The sequence below is a fragment of the Salvelinus sp. IW2-2015 genome, linkage group LG15, assembly GCF_002910315.2.
Source record: "Salvelinus sp. IW2-2015 linkage group LG15, ASM291031v2, whole genome shotgun sequence".
NCBI classification, from domain to species: Eukaryota; Metazoa; Chordata; class Actinopteri; order Salmoniformes; family Salmonidae; genus Salvelinus; species Salvelinus sp. IW2-2015.
In genome coordinates, this window is record NC_036855.1 from 14,690,202 (window position 1) to 14,708,993 (window position 18,792).

At 45.8% G+C, this 18,792-nt stretch overlaps 1 protein-coding gene across 1 annotated transcript in view; it reads left to right on the forward strand.

Annotated features, from left to right (window-relative positions):
* LOC111974847 (protein crumbs homolog 1-like) overlaps positions 1-17,154 on the forward strand; it is a 27,465-nt gene extending 10,311 nt beyond the window's left edge. The window contains exons 7-13 of the mRNA XM_024002888.2: positions 10,229-11,227; positions 11,361-11,920; positions 12,092-12,257; positions 12,426-13,287; positions 13,402-13,518; positions 13,785-13,911; positions 14,184-17,154. Coding sequence (XP_023858656.1) covers positions 10,229-11,227; positions 11,361-11,920; positions 12,092-12,257; positions 12,426-13,287; positions 13,402-13,518; positions 13,785-13,911; positions 14,184-14,405 — 3,053 coding nt within the window. The 3' untranslated portion in view covers positions 14,406-17,154. The remainder of the gene's footprint in view (positions 1-10,228; positions 11,228-11,360; positions 11,921-12,091; positions 12,258-12,425; positions 13,288-13,401; positions 13,519-13,784; positions 13,912-14,183) is intronic.
* The last annotated feature ends 1,638 nt before the right edge of the window (positions 17,155-18,792 follow it).

The window sequence follows — 18,792 nt, forward strand, 5'->3', positions numbered from 1 at the left end:
GGCGCTGGGCAGACGGGCAGCGCAGGCGGCGCTGGGCAGACGGGCAGTGCAGGCGGCGCTGGGCAGACAGGCAGCGCAGGCGACGCTGGGCAGACAGGCAGCGCAGGCAACGCTGGGCAGACAGGCAGCTCAGACGGCGCTGAGCAGACGGCCGACTCTGACCTGCTGAGGGGCACAGTAGGCCTGGTGTGTGGTGCCGGAACTGGTGGTACCGGACTGGAGACACGCACCTCAAGGCTAGTGCGGGGAGCAGGAACAGGGCACGCTGAACCCTCAAGGCGCACTGTAGGCCTGGTGCGTGGTGCCGGAACTGGTGGTACCGGGCTAAGGACACGCACTTCAGGGAGAGTGCGTGGAGGAGGAACAGGGCTCTGGAGACGCACTGGAAGCCTGGTGCGTGGTGTTGGCACTGGTGGTACTGGGCTGGGGCGAGGAGGTGGCACCGGATAGATCGGACCGTGAAGGCGTACTGGAGCTCTTGAGCACCGAGCCTGCCCAACCTTACCTGGTTGAATGCTCCCCGTAGCCAGGCCAGTGCGGGGAGGTGGAATAACCCGCACTGGGCTGTGCTGGCGAACCGGGGACACCATGCGTAAGGCTGGTGCCATGTACACCGGCCCGAGGAGACGCACTGGAGACCAGCTGCGTTGAGCCGGCTTCATGGCACCTGGCTCGATGCCCACTCTAGCCCGGCCGATACGTGGAGATGGGATGTACCGCACCGGGCTATGCGCTCTTCCGCTTAACACGGTGTCTGCCCGTACTCCCGCTCTCCACGGTAATCACACACCTCAGGGCAAGTACCGTGTATACTACGCCAAACCAACAGCTCTCTCTCTTCGCTCTCCTCCAATTCTACCAACAACTCATCGAATGTCTCATAATCTCCCATCCTTTCACTTTTCTCCAATCTGTCCAATAACTCCTCCACATTCTCCGACTCGTACCTCAATTTCGCCAACTGCTCCTTATGGTAAGCACGGGGAACTGGCTCCAGTCTCCTACTTGACCCAGCTACACTCCCCGTGTGCCCCCCCCCCAAGACATTTTTTGGGGAGCCTCTCGGGCTTCCAGCCACTCTGCCTTGCTAGCTCCTGCTGCTGCTGCTGCTGCCGCTGCTTCCCCTTACCACGCTGCTTGGTCCGAGTATGGTGGGTGGTTCTGTTACGGCTTTCTTCCTGGGATGAAGGAGAGGACCAAAACGCAGCGCGGCTAGTGTTCAACATGATTTAATAAAGATAATAAGGAACATACAAGCAACACAAAACAAAATAAATGGTGAAAACCGAAGAACAAGTCCCTAGTCTGGTGCAGACAACACAAAAGAACAGGAACAAGCACCCACAAACCAACACAAACAAGCCACCTAAATATGGTCCCTAATCAAGACAAGACAAACACCTTGCCTACTATTGAGAACCCATAAGGTATATCATAGAAATGGAAAAACTAGACACACACACATAGAATGCCCCACGCCAACTCACTTCCTGACCAAACTAAAAACATAAAACACACAAAACTATGTCAACTGACACTACCCCGCCAACTAATGCTAACCGCTAATCTGCATGTAGTTCAACGCCACCCACCAACCCGCCAACCCTTACACACTGCTATCCCCTGTCATCAATAATGCAAGTCACTAAACCCATTAATCTACAATATCAATCAATTCAATTCAATCAAAGGCTTATTGGCATGAAAGCATTTTAAAAACAAGTGCCTAAAGCAATGAAGTAGATATTATACAAAATGAAATAAACAATACATATAACAGTAAACATTAACACAACAGAAAGTTTCAAAACAATAAATGACAGTACAAATGTTTAAACTTATATAAGATACAGTGTGTAACAATGTAACAATAATGAGTTTAAAGCACACAATGTAAAATAATAAGCAATAATGTATGGGTTGTATTTACAATTGGGTTCTTGTCTTCCACGGTGATCCTTTTCTTTGGCACAGTCACAAATCTTTTGCTGCTGTGATGCACACGTGGAATTTCCCCCAGTAAATAGAGGAGTTTATCAAAAATTGGATGTTTTTCAAATTCTTGTTGACTGTGTAATCTGAGGAAATATGCTCTTCTCTAATAATGTCAAATTACATTGGGCAGGAGGTTAGGAAATGCCCCACTCAGTTTCCACTCAAATTTTGGTGGGCATATGCACATAGCCCGTATTCTTCTCCTGAGAACCATGTCTCCTACGGCGGCCTTCCAAATAGCAAGCTAAGCTCACGAGCCTCTGTACATAGTCAAAGCTTCCTTAAGTTGTCCCAATCACAGTGGTCAGTTATCTGCCAACGGTACCTCTGTTGAGGGCCAAATAGCATCCTAGTTGGCTCTGTTTTTTTTTGTTAATCTTCCAATGTAGTCAAAGACTAAATTACTTTTTGTTTCTCATGATTTGGTTGGTCTAATTGTGCTGTTGTCCTGGGGCTCGTGGGGTTTTGTGTTTTTGTGAACAGAGCCCTAGGACCAGCTTGCTTAGGGGACTCTTCTCCAGTGTCATCTCTCTGTAGGGTGGCTTTGTTATGGAAAGGTTTGGGAATCGCTTCCTTTTAGGTGGTTGTAGAATTTAACGGCTCTTTTCTGGATTTTGATAATTATGTGGGTATCGGCCTAATTCTGCTCTGCATGCATTATTTGGTGTTCTACGTTGTACACGGAGGATATTTTGCAGAATTCTGCATGCAGAGTCTCCAATTTGGTGTTTGTCCCATTTTGTGAATCTTGGTTGGTGAGCGGACCCCAGACCTCACAACAATAAAGGGCAATGGGCCTCTATGACTGATTCAAGTATTTTTAGCCAGATCCTAATTGGTATGTTGAAATTTATGTTCCTTTGGATGGCATAGAAGGCCCTTCTTGCCTGGGGGTCCCTCAGATCGTTCACAGCTTTGTGGAAGTTACCTGTGGTGCTGATGTTTAGGCCGAGGTATGTATAGTTTTTTGTGTGCTCTAGGGCAACGGTGTCTAGATGGAATTTGTGGTCCTGGTGACTGGACCTTTTTTGGAACACCATTATTTTGGTCTTACTGAGATTTACTGTCAGGGCCCAGGTCTGACAGAATCTGTGCAGAAGATCTAGGTGCTGCTGTAGGCCCTCCTTGGTTGGTGACAGAAGCACCAGATGTAACGGCGGTCCTCCTCCTCTTCATCCGAAGAGGAGGAGCAGGGATTGAACCAAGGTGCAGCGCGTTGAAATGACATGATGAATTTTATTAACAAGACAAAACGAACAAACACGAAAACGAACTATACTTGAAAATGATACAAAATAACAAAACGAAAGTAGACAGACCTGAACAACGAACTTACATACAACGTGAAGAACGAAATGAACAGGAACAGACTACCTGAAATGAACAAACCGTAAACAGTCCCGTATGGTGCAAACATCGACACAGACACAGGAGACAACCACCCACAAACAAACACTGTGAACAGCCTACCTAAATATGACTCTTAATCAGAGGAACGCAAAACACCTGCCTCTAATTAAGAGCCATACCAGGCAACCCTAAACCAACATAGAAACAGATAACATAGAATGCCCACCCAAACTCACGTCCTGACCAACTAACACACAAAACTAAACAGAAAACAGGTCAGGAACGTGACACCAGATCATCAGCAAACAGTAGACATTTGACTTCGGATTCTAGTAGGGTGAGACCGGGTGCTGCAGACTGTTCTAGTGCCCGCGCCAATTCGTTGATATATATGTTGAAGATCATATCTCAATCAGCCTGACTAACCGGTGTCTGTATGTAGCCTCGCTACTTTTATAGCCTCGCTACTGTATATAGCCTGTCTTTTTACTTTTGTTTTATTTCTTTACCTACCTATTGTTCACCTACTACCTTTTTTGCACTATTGGTTAGAGCCTGTAAGTAAGCCTTTCACTGTAAGGTCTACACCTGTTGTATTCAGCGCACGTGACAAATAAACTTTGATTTGATTTGATTTGAGAGTATATCTCCAGTTCTTTGGGTGAGTCTCCGTGTACAGCGGCTTTGACAGAGAGGGTAGGTGTCCATACGGAGGGGCATAGCAGTAGAAGAACAACAAAGACCATAAAACCTGGTGCCATATGTCGGTAGTCCTGGCTGGGTATTTAACAGGGGTCTTTCCTCTAGTTTACCAGGGGGAGAGAGAGATTACCACAAAGCTGCTTAAGCCCTATGGACCACTAATTAATAAAAGCAAGCATGAAAGACCCTCTCATCACAAAAACAAAACCTGTTATCAATTAAAACATAATGTATTGCGATACTCCTAGTCCTAAGCTATTTGCACAGTAAGTATACTGTAACCAGGCACCCGTCAAAATAGAGGGGAATAACACATAGGTGCACAACAAGATCATATGACTACATATTCTCTGTGAGTTCTCTTCGCACCTACAGATAGAGCACTCAGAAACTGGTTAAAGATTGAGCCCCCTCTCAACCCAGCCACCTTTGACCCCCCATTTCAACCTATGTCATACTGAGGTTAGTCCAGTATAGTCCAGCTCAGTACAGCCCCTCTGCTCAGAAGCCCATCTCCTGTGATTAGAATGCCGTCTGCCACTAGCCGGCATCCATAACATCGATCAGGAGTGACTGCAGCCCAACATTCCTGTTGTCAGCAGTGACAGGAGCCAGCTGGGTGGTAGGCTTAGAGCCCTGGCTGGGCCTGGCCGCCGAGGGGAGGCTGTATGCAGGCATGAGGGAGGGAGGGAGGGAGAGAAGTAGGGTGGGCTGGGCTCGAGTAATCACTACTGCCTGCCTGGTACAAGTGTACGGACTGTGTGTACGTGTGTGTGTGCATGTGTGAGAGAGAGGGTGCACAAGTTTGATCTCATCTTTGGGACCTGTTTGGCTATATGTGTGTGTTTACGGCTGTGGGAGAATGAGGGGGCTACTACTACTTCTGTTGCTAGCTGTATGGCGTGAGCCATGGGGACTGACAGGTAACACTTAAAACTTACCGTGGAGAGAAGAGCTGCTAGGACAGGCTGTGTGTTTATGTGGGGGAGGTAGAGGGCTGGAGGAGGGCAGAATGAGATGTTCTTGTTTTTAACTTGTGGAGAGAGGAGTTTTAGAGGATTTTGCTGATGTGTAAACTTTCATTGCTTACTAAGCATATTGTAGTCCCAGTGATTTACTATATACCGTGAATAATCAAGCAACATACTTCAAAGCATTTGTTTTCTTAATACAATTTGACTGTGACACAGAGAGAAGTAGTAACTGGGCTCACATCCGTACCGATATTTGAACTTTCATCCTCATTAGTAAAAGGCATAGTCTAGTCAAGTGCTTCCTGGAGAGCCGCATGCTTGCCAGTATACTTCCATATCTGATTAACTCATTTGGTTTGGTTAGGGAGACTCTGATTAACTCATTGGTTTGGTTAGGGAGACTGATTAACTCATTGGTTTGGTTAGGGAGACTCTGTTGAACTCATTGGTTTGGTTAGGGAGACTCTGATGAACTCATTGGTTTGGTTAGGGAGACTCTGTTGAACTCATTGGTTTGGTTAGGGAGACTCTGATGAACTCATTGTTTGGTTAGGAGACTCTGATTACTCATTGGTTTGGTTAGGGAAGACTCTGTTGAACTCATTGGTTTTGGTTAGGAGACTCTGATAACTCATTGGTTTGGTTAGGGAGACTCTATGAACTCATTGTTTAGTTAGGGAGACTCTGATTAACTATTGGTTTGGTTAGGGAGACTGATTAACTATTGGTGTAGTTAGGGAGACTCTGATTAACTCATTGGTTTGGTTAGGGAGACTGATTAACTCATTGATTTAGGTAGGGAGACTCTGATTAACTTATTGGTTGGTTAGGGAGACTCTGATTAACTCATTGGGTTTGGTTAGGGAGACTGATTAACTCATTGGTATTGGTTAGGGAGACTCTGATTAACCATTGGTTTGTTAGGGAGACTCTGATTAACTCATTGATTTAGTTAGGGAGACTCTGATTAACTAATTTGGTTGGTTAGGGAGACTCTGATTAACTCATTGGGTTTGTTAGGAGACTCTGATAACTCATTGGTTTGGTTAGGAGACTCTGATAACGCATTGTTTGGTTAGGAGACTCTGATTAACTCATTGATTTAGTTAGGGAGACTCTGATTAACTCAATTGGTTTTGGTTAGGGAGACTCTGATTAACTTATTGGTTGTTAGGAGACGATAACTTATGGTTTGGTTAGGAGACTCTGATGAACTCATTGGTTGGTGTTAGGGAGACTCTGATTAACTCATTGGTTTGTTTAGGGAGACTGATTAACTCATATTTAGTTAGGGAGACTCTGATTAACTTATTTGGTTTGGTTAGGGAGACTCTGATTAACTCATTGGGCTTTGGTTAGGGAGACGATTAACTCATTGTTTGGTTAGGGAGACTCTGATTAACGCATTGGTTGGTTAGGGAGACTCTGATAACTCAATGGTTTGGTTAGGGAGACTCTGATTAACTTATGGTTGGTTAGGGAGACTGATTAACGCATTGGTTTGGTTAGGAGACTCTGAGAACTCATTTTTGTTAGGGGAGACTCTGATTAACTCATGGTTTGGTTAGGAGACTCTGATTAACTTATGGTTTGGTTAGGGAGACCTGTTAACTTATTGGTTTGGTTAGGGAGACTCTGATGAACTCATTGTTTGGTTAGGGGAGACTCTGGATTAACTCATTGGGTTTGGTTAGGGAGACTATTAACTCATTGATTTAGTTAGGGAGACTCTGATTAACTTATTTGGTTTGGTTAGGGAGGACTCGATTACTCATTGGGTTTGGTTAGGGAGACTCTGATTAACTCATTTGGTTTGTTAGGGAACTGATTAACTCATTTGGTTTGGTTAGGAGACGATTAACTCATTTGGTTTGGTTAGTGGAGACTCTGATTAACTTATTTGTTTGGTTAGGAGACCTGATGAACCATTGTTTGTTAGGGAGACTCTGATGAACTCATTGGTTTGGTTAGGGAGACTCTGATTAACTTATTTTGGTTTGGTTAGGAGACTCTGATGAACTCATTGTTTGGTTCGGAGACTCTGATTAACTCATGGTTTGGTTAGGGAGACTCTGATTAACTTATGGTTTGGTTAGGGAGACTGATTAACTTATTGGTTGGTTAGGAGACTCTGATGAACTCATTGGTTTGGTTAGGGAGACTCTGATTAACTCATTGGGTTTGGTTAGGGAGACTGATAACTCATTGATTTAGTTAGGGAGACTCTGATTAACTTATTTGGTTTGTTAGGGAGACTCTGATTAACTCATTGGGTTTGTTAGGGAGACTGATTAACTCATTGGTTGGTTAGGGAGACTCTGATTAACGCATTGTTTGGTTAGGAGACTCTGATTAACTCATTGGTTGGTTAGGGAGACTCTGATAACTTATGGTTTGGTTAGAGACTGATTAACGCATTGGTTTGGTTAGGGAACTCTGATGAACTCATTGGTTGGTTAGGGAGACTCTGTTAACTCATTGGTTTGGTTAGGGAGACTCTGATTAACTTATGGTTTGGTTAGGGAGACTGAATAACTTATTGGTTTGGTTAGGAGACTCTGATGAACTCATTGGTTTGGTTAGGGAGACTCTGATTAACCATGGGTTGTTAGGAGACTGATTAACTCATTTGATTTAGTTAGGGAGATCTCGATTAACTATCATTTGTTGGTTAGGGAGACTCTGATAACTCATTGGGTTTGGTTAGGGAGACTCTGATTAACTCATTGGTTTGGTTAGGGAGACTGATAACTCATTTGTTTGGTTAGGAGACTGATTAACTCATTTGGTTTGGTTAGTGAGACTCTGATTAACTTATTTGGTTTGGTTAGGGAGACTCTGATGAACTCATTGGTTTGGTTAGGGAGACTCTGATGAACTCATTGGTTTGGTTAGGAGAGACTCTGATTAACTATTTGGTTTGGTTAGGGAGACTCTGATTAACTCATTGGTTTGGTTAGGGAGACTGATTAACTCATTGGTTGTTAGGGAGACTCTGATTAACTCTTTGTTTGGTTAGGGAGACTCTGATTAACTCATTGGTTTGGTTAGGGAGACTCTGATTAACTCATTGGTTGGTTAGGAGACTCTGATAACTCATTGGTTTGGTTAGGGGGACTCTGATTAACTCATTGGTTTGGTTAGGGAGACTCTGATTAACTCATTGGGTTTGGTTAGGGAGACTCTGTTGAACTCATTGGTTTGGTTAGGGAGACTCTGATTAACTCATTGGTTTTTAGGGAGACTCTGATTAACTCATTGGTTTAGTTAGGGAGACTCGTTGAACTTATGGTTTGTTAGGAGACTGATTAACTTATTGGTTTATTAGGGAGACTCTGATTAACTCATTGGTTTGGTTAGGGAGACTGATTAACTCATTTTTAGTTAGGGAGACTCTGATTAACTTATTGGTTTGTTAGGGAGACTCTGATTAACTCATTGGGTTGGTTAGGGACGATAACTCATTGGTTTGGTTAGGAGACTCTGATTAACGCATTGGTTTGTTAGGGAGACTCTGATTAACTCATTGATTTAGTTAGGGAGACTCTGATTAACTAATTGTTGTGGTTAGGGAGACTCTGATTAACTCATGGGGTTTGGTTAGGGAGACGATTAACTCATGGTTGGTTAGGGAGACTCTGATTAACGCATTGGTTTGGTTAGGGAGACTCTGATTAACTCATTGATTTAGTTAGGGAGACTCTGATTAACTCATTGGTTTGTTAGGGAGACTCTGATTAACTTATGGTTTGGTTAGGGAGACTGATTAACTTATTGGTTTGGTTAGGGAGACTCTGATGAACTCATTGGTTTGGTTAGGGAGACTCTGATTAACTCATTGGTTTGGTTAGGGAGACTGATAACTCATTGATTTAGTTAGGGAGACTCTGATTAACTTATTTGGTTGGTAGGGAGACTCTGATTAACTCATGGGTTTGGTTAGGGAGGACTGATTAACTCATTGGTTTGGTTAGGGAGACTCTGATTAACGCATTGGTTGGTTAGGGAGACTCTGATTAACTCATTGGTTTGGTTTAGGGAGACTCTGATTAACTTATGGGTTTGGTTAGGGAGACTGATTAACTTATTGGTTTGGTTAGGAGACTCTGATGAACTCATTGGTTTGGTTAGGGAGACTCTGATTACTCATTGGTTTGTTAGGGAGACTCTGATTACTATGGGTTTGGTTAGGGAGACTGATTAACTATTGTTGGTTAGGAGACTCTGAATGTTGAACTACATGGTGGTTTGGTTAGGGAGACTCTGATTAACTCATTGGGTTTGGTTAGGGAGACTCTGATTAACTCATTTGGTTTGGTTAGGGAGACTGATTAACTCATTTGGTTTGGTTAGGGAGACTGATTAACTCATTTGGTTTGGTTAGTGAGACTCTGATTAACTTATTTGGTTTGGTTAGGGAGACTCTGATGAACTCATTGGTTTGGTTAGGGAGACTCTGATTAACTTATTGGTTTGGTTAGGGAGACTCTGATTAACTCATTGGTTTGGTTAGGGAGACTGATTAACTCATTGGTTTGGTTAGGGAGACTCTGATTAACTCATTGGTTTGGTTAGGGAGACTCTGATTAACTCATTGGTTCGTTAGGAGACTGATGAAGCTCATTGTTTGGTTAGGAGACTCTGATAACTCATTGGTTTGGTTAGGGAGATTCTGAATGAACTCATTGTTTGGTTAGGGAGACTGATGAACTCATTGGTTTGGTTAGGGAGACTCTGATGAACTCATTGTTTGGTTAGGGAGACTCTGATGAACTTATTGGTTTGGTTAGGGAGACTCTGATGAACTCATTGGTTTGGTTAGGGAGACTCTGATGAACTCATTGGTTTGGTTAGGGAGACTCTGATGAACTCATTGTTTGTTAGGAGACTCTGATGAACTCATTGGTTTGGTTAGGGAGACTCTGATGAACTCATTGGTTGGTTAGGGAGACTGATGAACTCATTGGTTTGTTAGAAGACTCTATAACTCATTGGTTTGGTTAGGGAGACTCTGATGAACTCATTGGTTTGGTTAGGGAGACTCTGATGAACTCATTGGTTTGGTTAGGGAGACCCGTAGGCTCCTGTTGAATCTCACTGTGTGGCTGGGGGACAGTTCTGTGTGGCAGAGAAAGACATAAACATACCCCTAAGCCAGATACATGTCGAACATGAAAAACTAATGGTGTGTTATGTTGTCATTCCAGGTGTGCACTGCGAGGTAGACATTGACGAGTGTGAGAGCGAGCCCTGTCAGAACGGCGGGTCCTGCAAGGACGCTGCCAACGCCTACACCTGCAACTGTGTGAAGACGGATCCAGGGGAGGAGCCATGGGGTGGCCATAACTGTGACGTCCGTCTGATTGGCTGCAGGGAACACCTGTGTGAGAACGGAGCCACGTGTGTGCCCATCCTAAGCCAAGAAGAGCACAGTGGGGACGATGGAGATGAACAAGAGCATGGCCACACCTGCCTCTGTCCCCCTGGCTTCACTGGGAAGCACTGCAGCATTCCCACCACCTTCTCCTTTAACACAGAGGGGTATGTCCTCATCCAGCTCCCTCCTACAGCTAACAGGACCAGTAGAGGGATTGACCCCCAGCACCACCACCACCACTATGGGATCCACGTCCAGCTGCGCTTCAGGACCACCCTGGCTGAAATGCTGCTGTTCTACAGAGGGGCTGAGCACTACTTTGTGTCCCTGGAGATTGTGGGGGGCCATATCCATGCTAGAGCTGGATCAGGGAAGGAGCTACAGGCCACCTACCATCTCCCTGTCAATGACGGAGACTGGCATGAGGCCAAAGTGACGATGGATGAGAAGCTGGTGCTGATGGTGAAAGGACCAGGCTGTGACAATGACGGTGGATGCACAGTGGAGGACGAAGGACACAACCAATTGATCTTCTTCCAACCTGGATCATTCCCCCAGGTCTATGTGGGTGGGGCCCCCCAGAAGTATCTGGACAACACAGAGAGTAGGAAGGGTTTCATTGGCTGCATGGAGGATCTACAAGTTGACCACCAGCTGCTACTGCCTCAGGATATCTCTCCAGAGCACATCCAAGACATGGAGCTGGGCTGCAACAAGACCGACTGGTGTCATTCTGACCCCTGCCATCATCGTGGGCATTGTATTGACCTGTGGACTAGCTTCAGCTGTGAGTGTGATCGACCCTATCACGGCTCCTTGTGTGAAGAAGGTAAGAACTGTTATACCTTTTAAGGGGGGTTACGTGTGTCTCCTCAACTTACAGCCTGTTCCATTCAACTGCACCGGTTTGTACAGGTTTTGTTGTTCACACTGAAAGTATTGCTTTTTGTTGCTTGCCTCAGAATACCCCTCATGGACATTCAGCAATGAAGACACTGTGAGCTATGCTGCCTTCAACATCAACCAAACGGACGGGGAGAACTTCAACATCTCCTTCTTCCTGCGCTCTCTGAAGCCTAGCGGCCTGCTCCTCCAGCTGCGGAGAGGGAGGAGGGCCTACCTCACCCTGTACCTGCGGGAGGGAACCCTGGTCTTCAACAGCCCCCCCACCACCCTGTTCTCTAACGGTACCTACATCACCAGCGGACAGAGGGAGCTGGTCACTGTGGTGGTACGCCAGGGTCAGGTAGGGTTCAGTCAGGGTGGGACACAGTTATCCCTGGGGAAGGTGAGGATGGAGCAGGGGGACATGGTGTACATGGGGGGTCTGCCACCGGGGGAGTCCACTGCCCCCTGGGGAGGTCACTTCAAAGGCTGCTTACAGGACATCACTCTGGACCACATGCACCTGTACCGTAACCTCCCAGAGGAGGAGTGTCACACCCACAAAGCGTTCCAGTGCTACTTCCCCCAAAAATCTGAGAACGTGTTGGATGGCTGTGTCAGTGATGAGGCATGCAAGGTAACGTCAATAACACCTTTACGCTTTAGAGATGTTTTGCTGTAACTATAGACCTATGAACTGCTTAAGGAAACTGGTACAAGAGCTGTCTAGATTTCTCAGGTTAGGGTCCTAACAAAGACTTTTCAGTTCACTCTTTGTAACAGACACTAATATCTATGTCCTCCTCAGGCTGGTCCCTGTAAGAATGGAGGAACGTGCACAGTCACCTGGAATGATTTTGAGTGCACCTGTCCCATGAACTTCTCTGGCAGGCGATGTGATACACGCGTGTGGTGTATCAGCGACCCCTGTGTCGTGGGCAGCCAGTGTGTGGATCTAGTTGACGGTTACGAGTGTGAGTGGACTTTTTGGATCGTATACATTATCTCTCTCCCTTTCTCTCTACTACAGTATCTTTCTCGGCACAGACACACGCACAAACAAAATAGCGAACACCTTACCAAAAGGTGTGTCACTGTATTCAATATTGAGTTGCCTTATTAATATACTGCTGTTCCACCAGGCCTCACTAACGCCACCTTTGAGAGCAACGCTCTGCAGTTCACCGCTAATGGCTCGCTGGTTGCCACGGTGACCAGTGTCTCCATGGATATACGTACTCGGGAGGAGAACGGCGTGCTGCTGCGGGCCACTAATGGAGCAGAGGTCTTCTGTCTGGGTTTGCTCAACTCCTCCCTGCTGGTCAAACTACTGAGCGGCAACAGCCTGGAGCTACAGGCCTTCACCAGCGACCTGCCCATCTCAGACGGGGCCTGGCATCACCTCCACCTGGCCATGACAGACCCCCTGCAGCCTGTGTCCCGCTGGCGCCTCACTGTGGACGGGCGCAGGGCTGGGAGCACCATGGGCACAGCCGGGCACCTCAACTTCCTCAACAACACCACCGTGTGGCTGGCAGAGAACTACACAGGCTGTCTGGGAGAGGTGAGGGTGGGAGGAGTCTACCTACCTCTGTTGGACGACCAAGATGCCCCTCAGGCAGCCCGGTTTGTCAGACAGGGGGGGCAGGAGAACAAGATGGGGTGTGTTGGTGCTGATGTGTGTCAGTACCAGCCCTGCCTCAACCAGGGCACCTGCCAGGACCTCTGGAACCTGTTCAACTGCAGCTGTGCCCCGGGCTGGGAGGGAGAGTTCTGCCAGAGGGACACAGACGAGTGTGCCTCAGGCCCCTGTGCCCACGGCACCTGCACAGACCTGCTGGCAAACTACCAGTGTGAGTGTCACAAAGGATGGGGGGGCAGGGACTGTGAGGAGGAGGTGGATGACTGCCTGGAGCACAGCTGTTTGAACGGAGGCTCCTGCCTAGACGGGACGGGTACCTACCAGTGTGTCTGCCCCCCTGGATACACCGGCCGCCGCTGCCAGTGGGTACCACAAACTATAACCAGGGCATGTTCCTGTTCAAAAATCACTGTGTGTGTGTCTACATATTCAGTATGTATTAATGTTGTAATGACTGTATTTTGTGTATCCTACAGATGGAAATTCCCTCCACAGCAGTGTGATGAAGAGACGCAGTGTGACAACGGTGGGGTCTGCATGGATGGGATCTGGGGTACCAACTGCACCTGCAAACCTGGCTACACTGGAGACTGGTGAGATCACTAGCCTATCCAACTCTCCATAGAAAATACATGGGCCGCGTTCCCGGAGACTAACATTTTATTGGACTAAGAAGGACTAAAAAGCATGCTAAATGGACTATGCTTAACCTGTGTCCGGTAGCCCGGCCCTATAAGTCTACAGTTTAAAAGCTGAGCATGTCAGTGGGACTGTATAAGGCTCCTATTGCATGTACAGAGAGCTATCGTCCTGCTGGGGTGTCAGTGTCGTGTTGACTCCCCCTGGTGTTCTCTCCCAGGTGTGAGGCAGAGATAGATGAGTGTGAGTCCAGACCCTGTCTCAACGGTGCTACCTGCCTGGACCGACTCAGCAGCTTCCAGTGTGTGTGTGTGCCGGGCTTCAGCGGCACACAGTGTGAAATCAATGTAAGGCACCCTATATCTCCACTGATCACACTCAGTAACTGACAGTCTGTGCGTAACGACATACTGTCTGTACATTTGTTACAGTAGACTATGTAGTGATAATATAAGTTGAGTATCAAAAGCTTATACACAGACCAGATTGGATCAAAGAGGCTGATGTATTAAAACAATTTAAGCTGTAGTTTGTCTAATCTGAGTAATAAGGTACTAATAAGTAATAACAAGGTAATAATAAATAATAAATTAAATGTCCTGCTCTCGCCCCTCTGTAGAGACAGGAGCAGAGGCAGCGCATGCCCTGGCTGGTGGTGGCCATCCCTCTGGCCAGCCTGTGTGTGCTGCTGGCTGTGGTGGCCCTGGTGTTCATGGTGCTGACCGCACGCAAGAAGCGCCAGTCGGAGGGCACCTACAGCCCCAGCACCCAGGAGGTGGCAGGGGCACGGCTGGAGATGGGCAGCGTACTCAAAGTGCCCCCCGAGGAGAGGCTCATATGAGCCCCACACACAACAGCAACACACACTACCTTCACTCGGCTACAGGTCGGACACCTAGCCTCCCTGGCTCAGACACACAACCAGACACAGGCGAGGACTGGTCAGACTCACTAAGAGGTTGCCAGGGTGTGAAAGGTCACCAGTGGTGTGGACATGTGCCCTCACAGTGGTGCCACCGCCACACTGCTGCTCCTGGGTCATGGGGTTGGGGGTGATTAAACCCGGAAGTAATCTCTTTATAGAAAGAGGTGACGTGGTCTGTCTGAGCCGCAGAGAAGGGCAGGATATCAAATCAAATCAAAATCAAATCAAATTTATTTATATAGCCCTTCTTAAATCATCTGATATCTCAAAGTGCTGTACAGAAACCCAGCCTAAAACCCCAAACAGCAAGCAATGCAGGTGTAGAAGCACGGTGGCTAGGAAAAACTCCCTAGAAAGGCCAAAACCTAGGAAGAAACCTAGAGAGGAACCAGGCTATGAGGGGTGGCCAGTCCTCGTCTGGTTGTGCCGGGTGGAGATTATAACAGAACATGGCCAAGATGTTCAAATGTTCATAAATGACCAGCATGGTCAAATAATAATAATCACAGATAGAGGATGAAAGAGCTCTCGTCTCCACAAGACTTGAGCACTGCTGTCGGGTTGAGTCTAATCAGCTAGTCCCCTTCCTGGAGCGATGAACCATACTGGACTCCAGTGGCTCTCTATACAATAGCTACCAGTGTACATTCTGTACCCCACATTGATTAGGTGTGAGTTCACTCTAAAGACCATTTTGATGGTAAAACATTATATTTTTCTCTGGATGTGCAGTTAACAGTTAACAGGCAACGCACTATACCAATAATGTTCTTTCCGACTCCCTGTAAATACTGTAATTGTCTTATTTCTAAATCTATGATATGTGTTTTTTGTTCATGTCATTGTCTTGTGCAAATGTATGAGGTGCTCCTAAAACTCGAACTCATAGAAAGTGGATTGAGACCACTTTAATGCTATCAGCCATCTCAAACTCTGATGCCACAGTACTCAGACAGGATACATTTTCCCAAACCTACACTCCTGTCTGTCTCTTAATCTATCCTCACCAGAGCCACTACTTAACCAGCCAAGTGATCAATGGACGTTTTCACTGTCCACCGAAGGTGCTGAAGCTAAATATTGTGCTCTAGTTCTTTTCTGTAACTATGGATGATGTACGACATATACTGTAACTAAGCTGAATGAAAGTAACATCTAATTAGCTTGAATTGAAGTTTATGCAACCCCATACTAAAGGCAAGTCATTGAAAGATAATTATCTGCCATGAATTGACTTCCACATAACTTTATGAATGTGTTTGGATGTGCCTTCCTTACAGAATGGATGGAACGCTGACAAACCCAACATTTGACTCTTGTACATTCTACATTGGATATGGTATTTATCTATATGTTGATTTTTGTATGGTCCTATCTACAGTACAGTTGACTGGATGGAACTTTGTATTGTCTCAAAGGAAAACTCACTGTGATTATTGTGTTGATGTCTGTGTGGAATGCTGTAGAGCGGTATGACAGACCGACAAATAGACAGAGCAGGTTTCTGTTTGAGCGCAGTCGGTCCTCCCCCTCCCATTCCTGCAGGGCTAGGTGATACGGTACGATCCAGTGAGACATGTACTGACTATACACTGATGTTAGCGCTGCCGGTCCTCCCCCTCCCATTCCTGCAGGGCTCGGTGATACAGTACGATCCAGGGAGACATGTACTGACTATACACTGATGTTAGCACTGTCGGTCCTCCCCCTCCCATTTCTTCAGGGCTAGGTGATACAGTACGATCCAGGGAGACATGTACTGACTATACACTGATGTTAGCACTGCTCCAGTGTTGGATTATACAGAGTACATTCCAGTGTTGGATTATACAGAGTACATTCCAGTGTTGGATTATACAGAGTACATTCCAGTATTGGATTATACAGATACATTCCAGTGTTGGATTATACAGAGTACATTCCAGTGTTGGATTATACAGAGTACATTCCAGTGTTGGATTATACAGAGTACATTCCAGTGTTGGATTATACAGAGTACATTCCAGTATGGATTATACAGAGTACATTCCAGGTTGGATTATTATACAGAGTACATTCCAGGGTTGGATTATACAGAGTACATTCCAGTGTGGATTATACAGCAGTACATTCCAGTATTGGATTATACAGAGTACATTCCAGTATTGGATATACAGAGACAGTTCCAGTGTTGGATTATACAGAGTACATTCCAGTATTGGATTATACAGAGTACATTCCAGTGTTGGATTATACAGAGTACATTCCAGGGTTGGGATCAATTATAGTAAATTCACAAAGTTAACATTGCCCAGTGAATTGTCAATTGAAAACTGAATTGACCCCAACCCTGGTACACTCTGGATTCGCATCTACAACAGGGGATAGATCGGACTGATCTGTATTTTAGTTCTGAATAGTATGGTAGGAGTTTACACTGGACGCCCCTCTACTCAGGCAGTACCAACTACAGTGTAAAGAACAGCAAGGTATGCTGGGTAGGCTACACTGGTATGTATAGGGAGTATTCTGTGATTATTCTGGAAAATGTGATTGGGTAGCAACACTGTAACATGATGCAATTGTAAATAATGTGATTTATTCAAAACTCTAACGTTTCTATTGGATGTCAACAGTTAAACTAATGCAAAAGAGAATGATAATTAAAACAACACCATGAAATGAATGACTGGACTTACTGTGCATGGTTTTATTTGTAACTAGATAAAATGCGGTAAGAATTGTATCTGACAAACGATAACAAGTCAACACAGTTACCCTATAAGTGCTTGACTGTCTGTTTGTTCAATAGAATTTGCAATTCAGTGTCTTTCACAATGCTTCTGAAGGGATTTCCTCCCACAGTCCTGTAGGAGCGTTCTGTCTGAATATCACAAGGGAAGGAGTTTATGTTTACAACGCCCGCATATAATTGAAAAATAAACTGAATAGAAATACAGTATCTCACCAGACGATTTCTGTTTCTTCTCATAACATAACACACCTATGGGCTGGAAATTGTCCCCCTTATATTAGACATGAAAGAGAAATGCTCTCTCTCTCTCATCCTGTAAGAATAATGTATGATTCCAGTTATGTTACGTATTAGCTCATTGATCCAAGGGAATGTGAACTGGCCTGTGATATTGAAACAGAGGGACCCATCCGGTCCAAGATGAGAATTCAAAATTAAATCTTCTCTGCTGAGATAATATGAGAACAACTGAGGGAAGGACACTAAAATGATTTCACTCATCCTTCTGGAATCTCCCTCCCCAGGAGTGGGGCTGGCACAGAGGGTCACAGCCAGGATAAGGGCCAGACATAGAGGGGAAGCCTGAACAATACAAGCACTTCAACACCAAGAGAGAGAAACCCACAGGAGGGAGTGTTGAGCTAAGAAGAGATATTTGGGAAGAACTAGTTTTGCTGCATATATAGCACAGGAGGCTGCTGAGGGGAGGACGGCTGGAACGCAAACCATGTGTTTGATGTATTCGATACCATTCCACTCATTCCACTCCAGCCATTACCACGAGCCCGTCCTCCCCAATTAATGTGCCACCAACCTCCTGTGATATACAGTATTGCAGTTTGCTAGAAAAAAGTACACAAAGAGAGTCGCACACTGTATATACAAGCTCCCAGTAATTTATATGGTAAACCACCAGCGTTTCGGCATCACTGTGGCATCCTGAAGAAAACGCAGCGACGCCCAAACGCTGGTGGTTTACCCAACACTGGGAGCTTGTATGTGTGCAACTCTCTTTATTTATCTCTAAAGAATACAGTTTACTCGCCGTTAGTCAGCACCTCTACCAAGTTTTGGGGGGTGTGCTTCAGCCCATGCTTTTTATTAGAGTATATAGTGTTGCTGACAAAGGTGCGTAGGTTACGATGATGTGATAAAGTAGGAATAATTATGGTGGCTGAATATCATTCAGCCTTAATATAATTCAGTTTATAGATAATCCTTTAACTTCACAGTCTTTTCTCTCTTCCTCTTTCTCTCACTCTCTCACTCTGCACCCCCATCCCTCCTTCCTCACTCCCTGGCCTCTTTGAAGATTAAATGGTGAATTCCTTTGTGTCTTTGTCAGACTCCCACCCTCAGAGCAGTGCAGTGGTGGTCAGTGCTTCTCTCCCTAATGAACAGAACTAGAGAGGGATGGAACACTGGCTGGCTTCCTCCCTGATCCACAGTGTGGGGGTCGGAGGAGGCAGGAATGCTGGGCTGGAATCTACACACACACACACACACGCACGCACACATACACACACTTGGCAGGTCTAATTCCGTATACCCCTCCCAACAATAAAACAG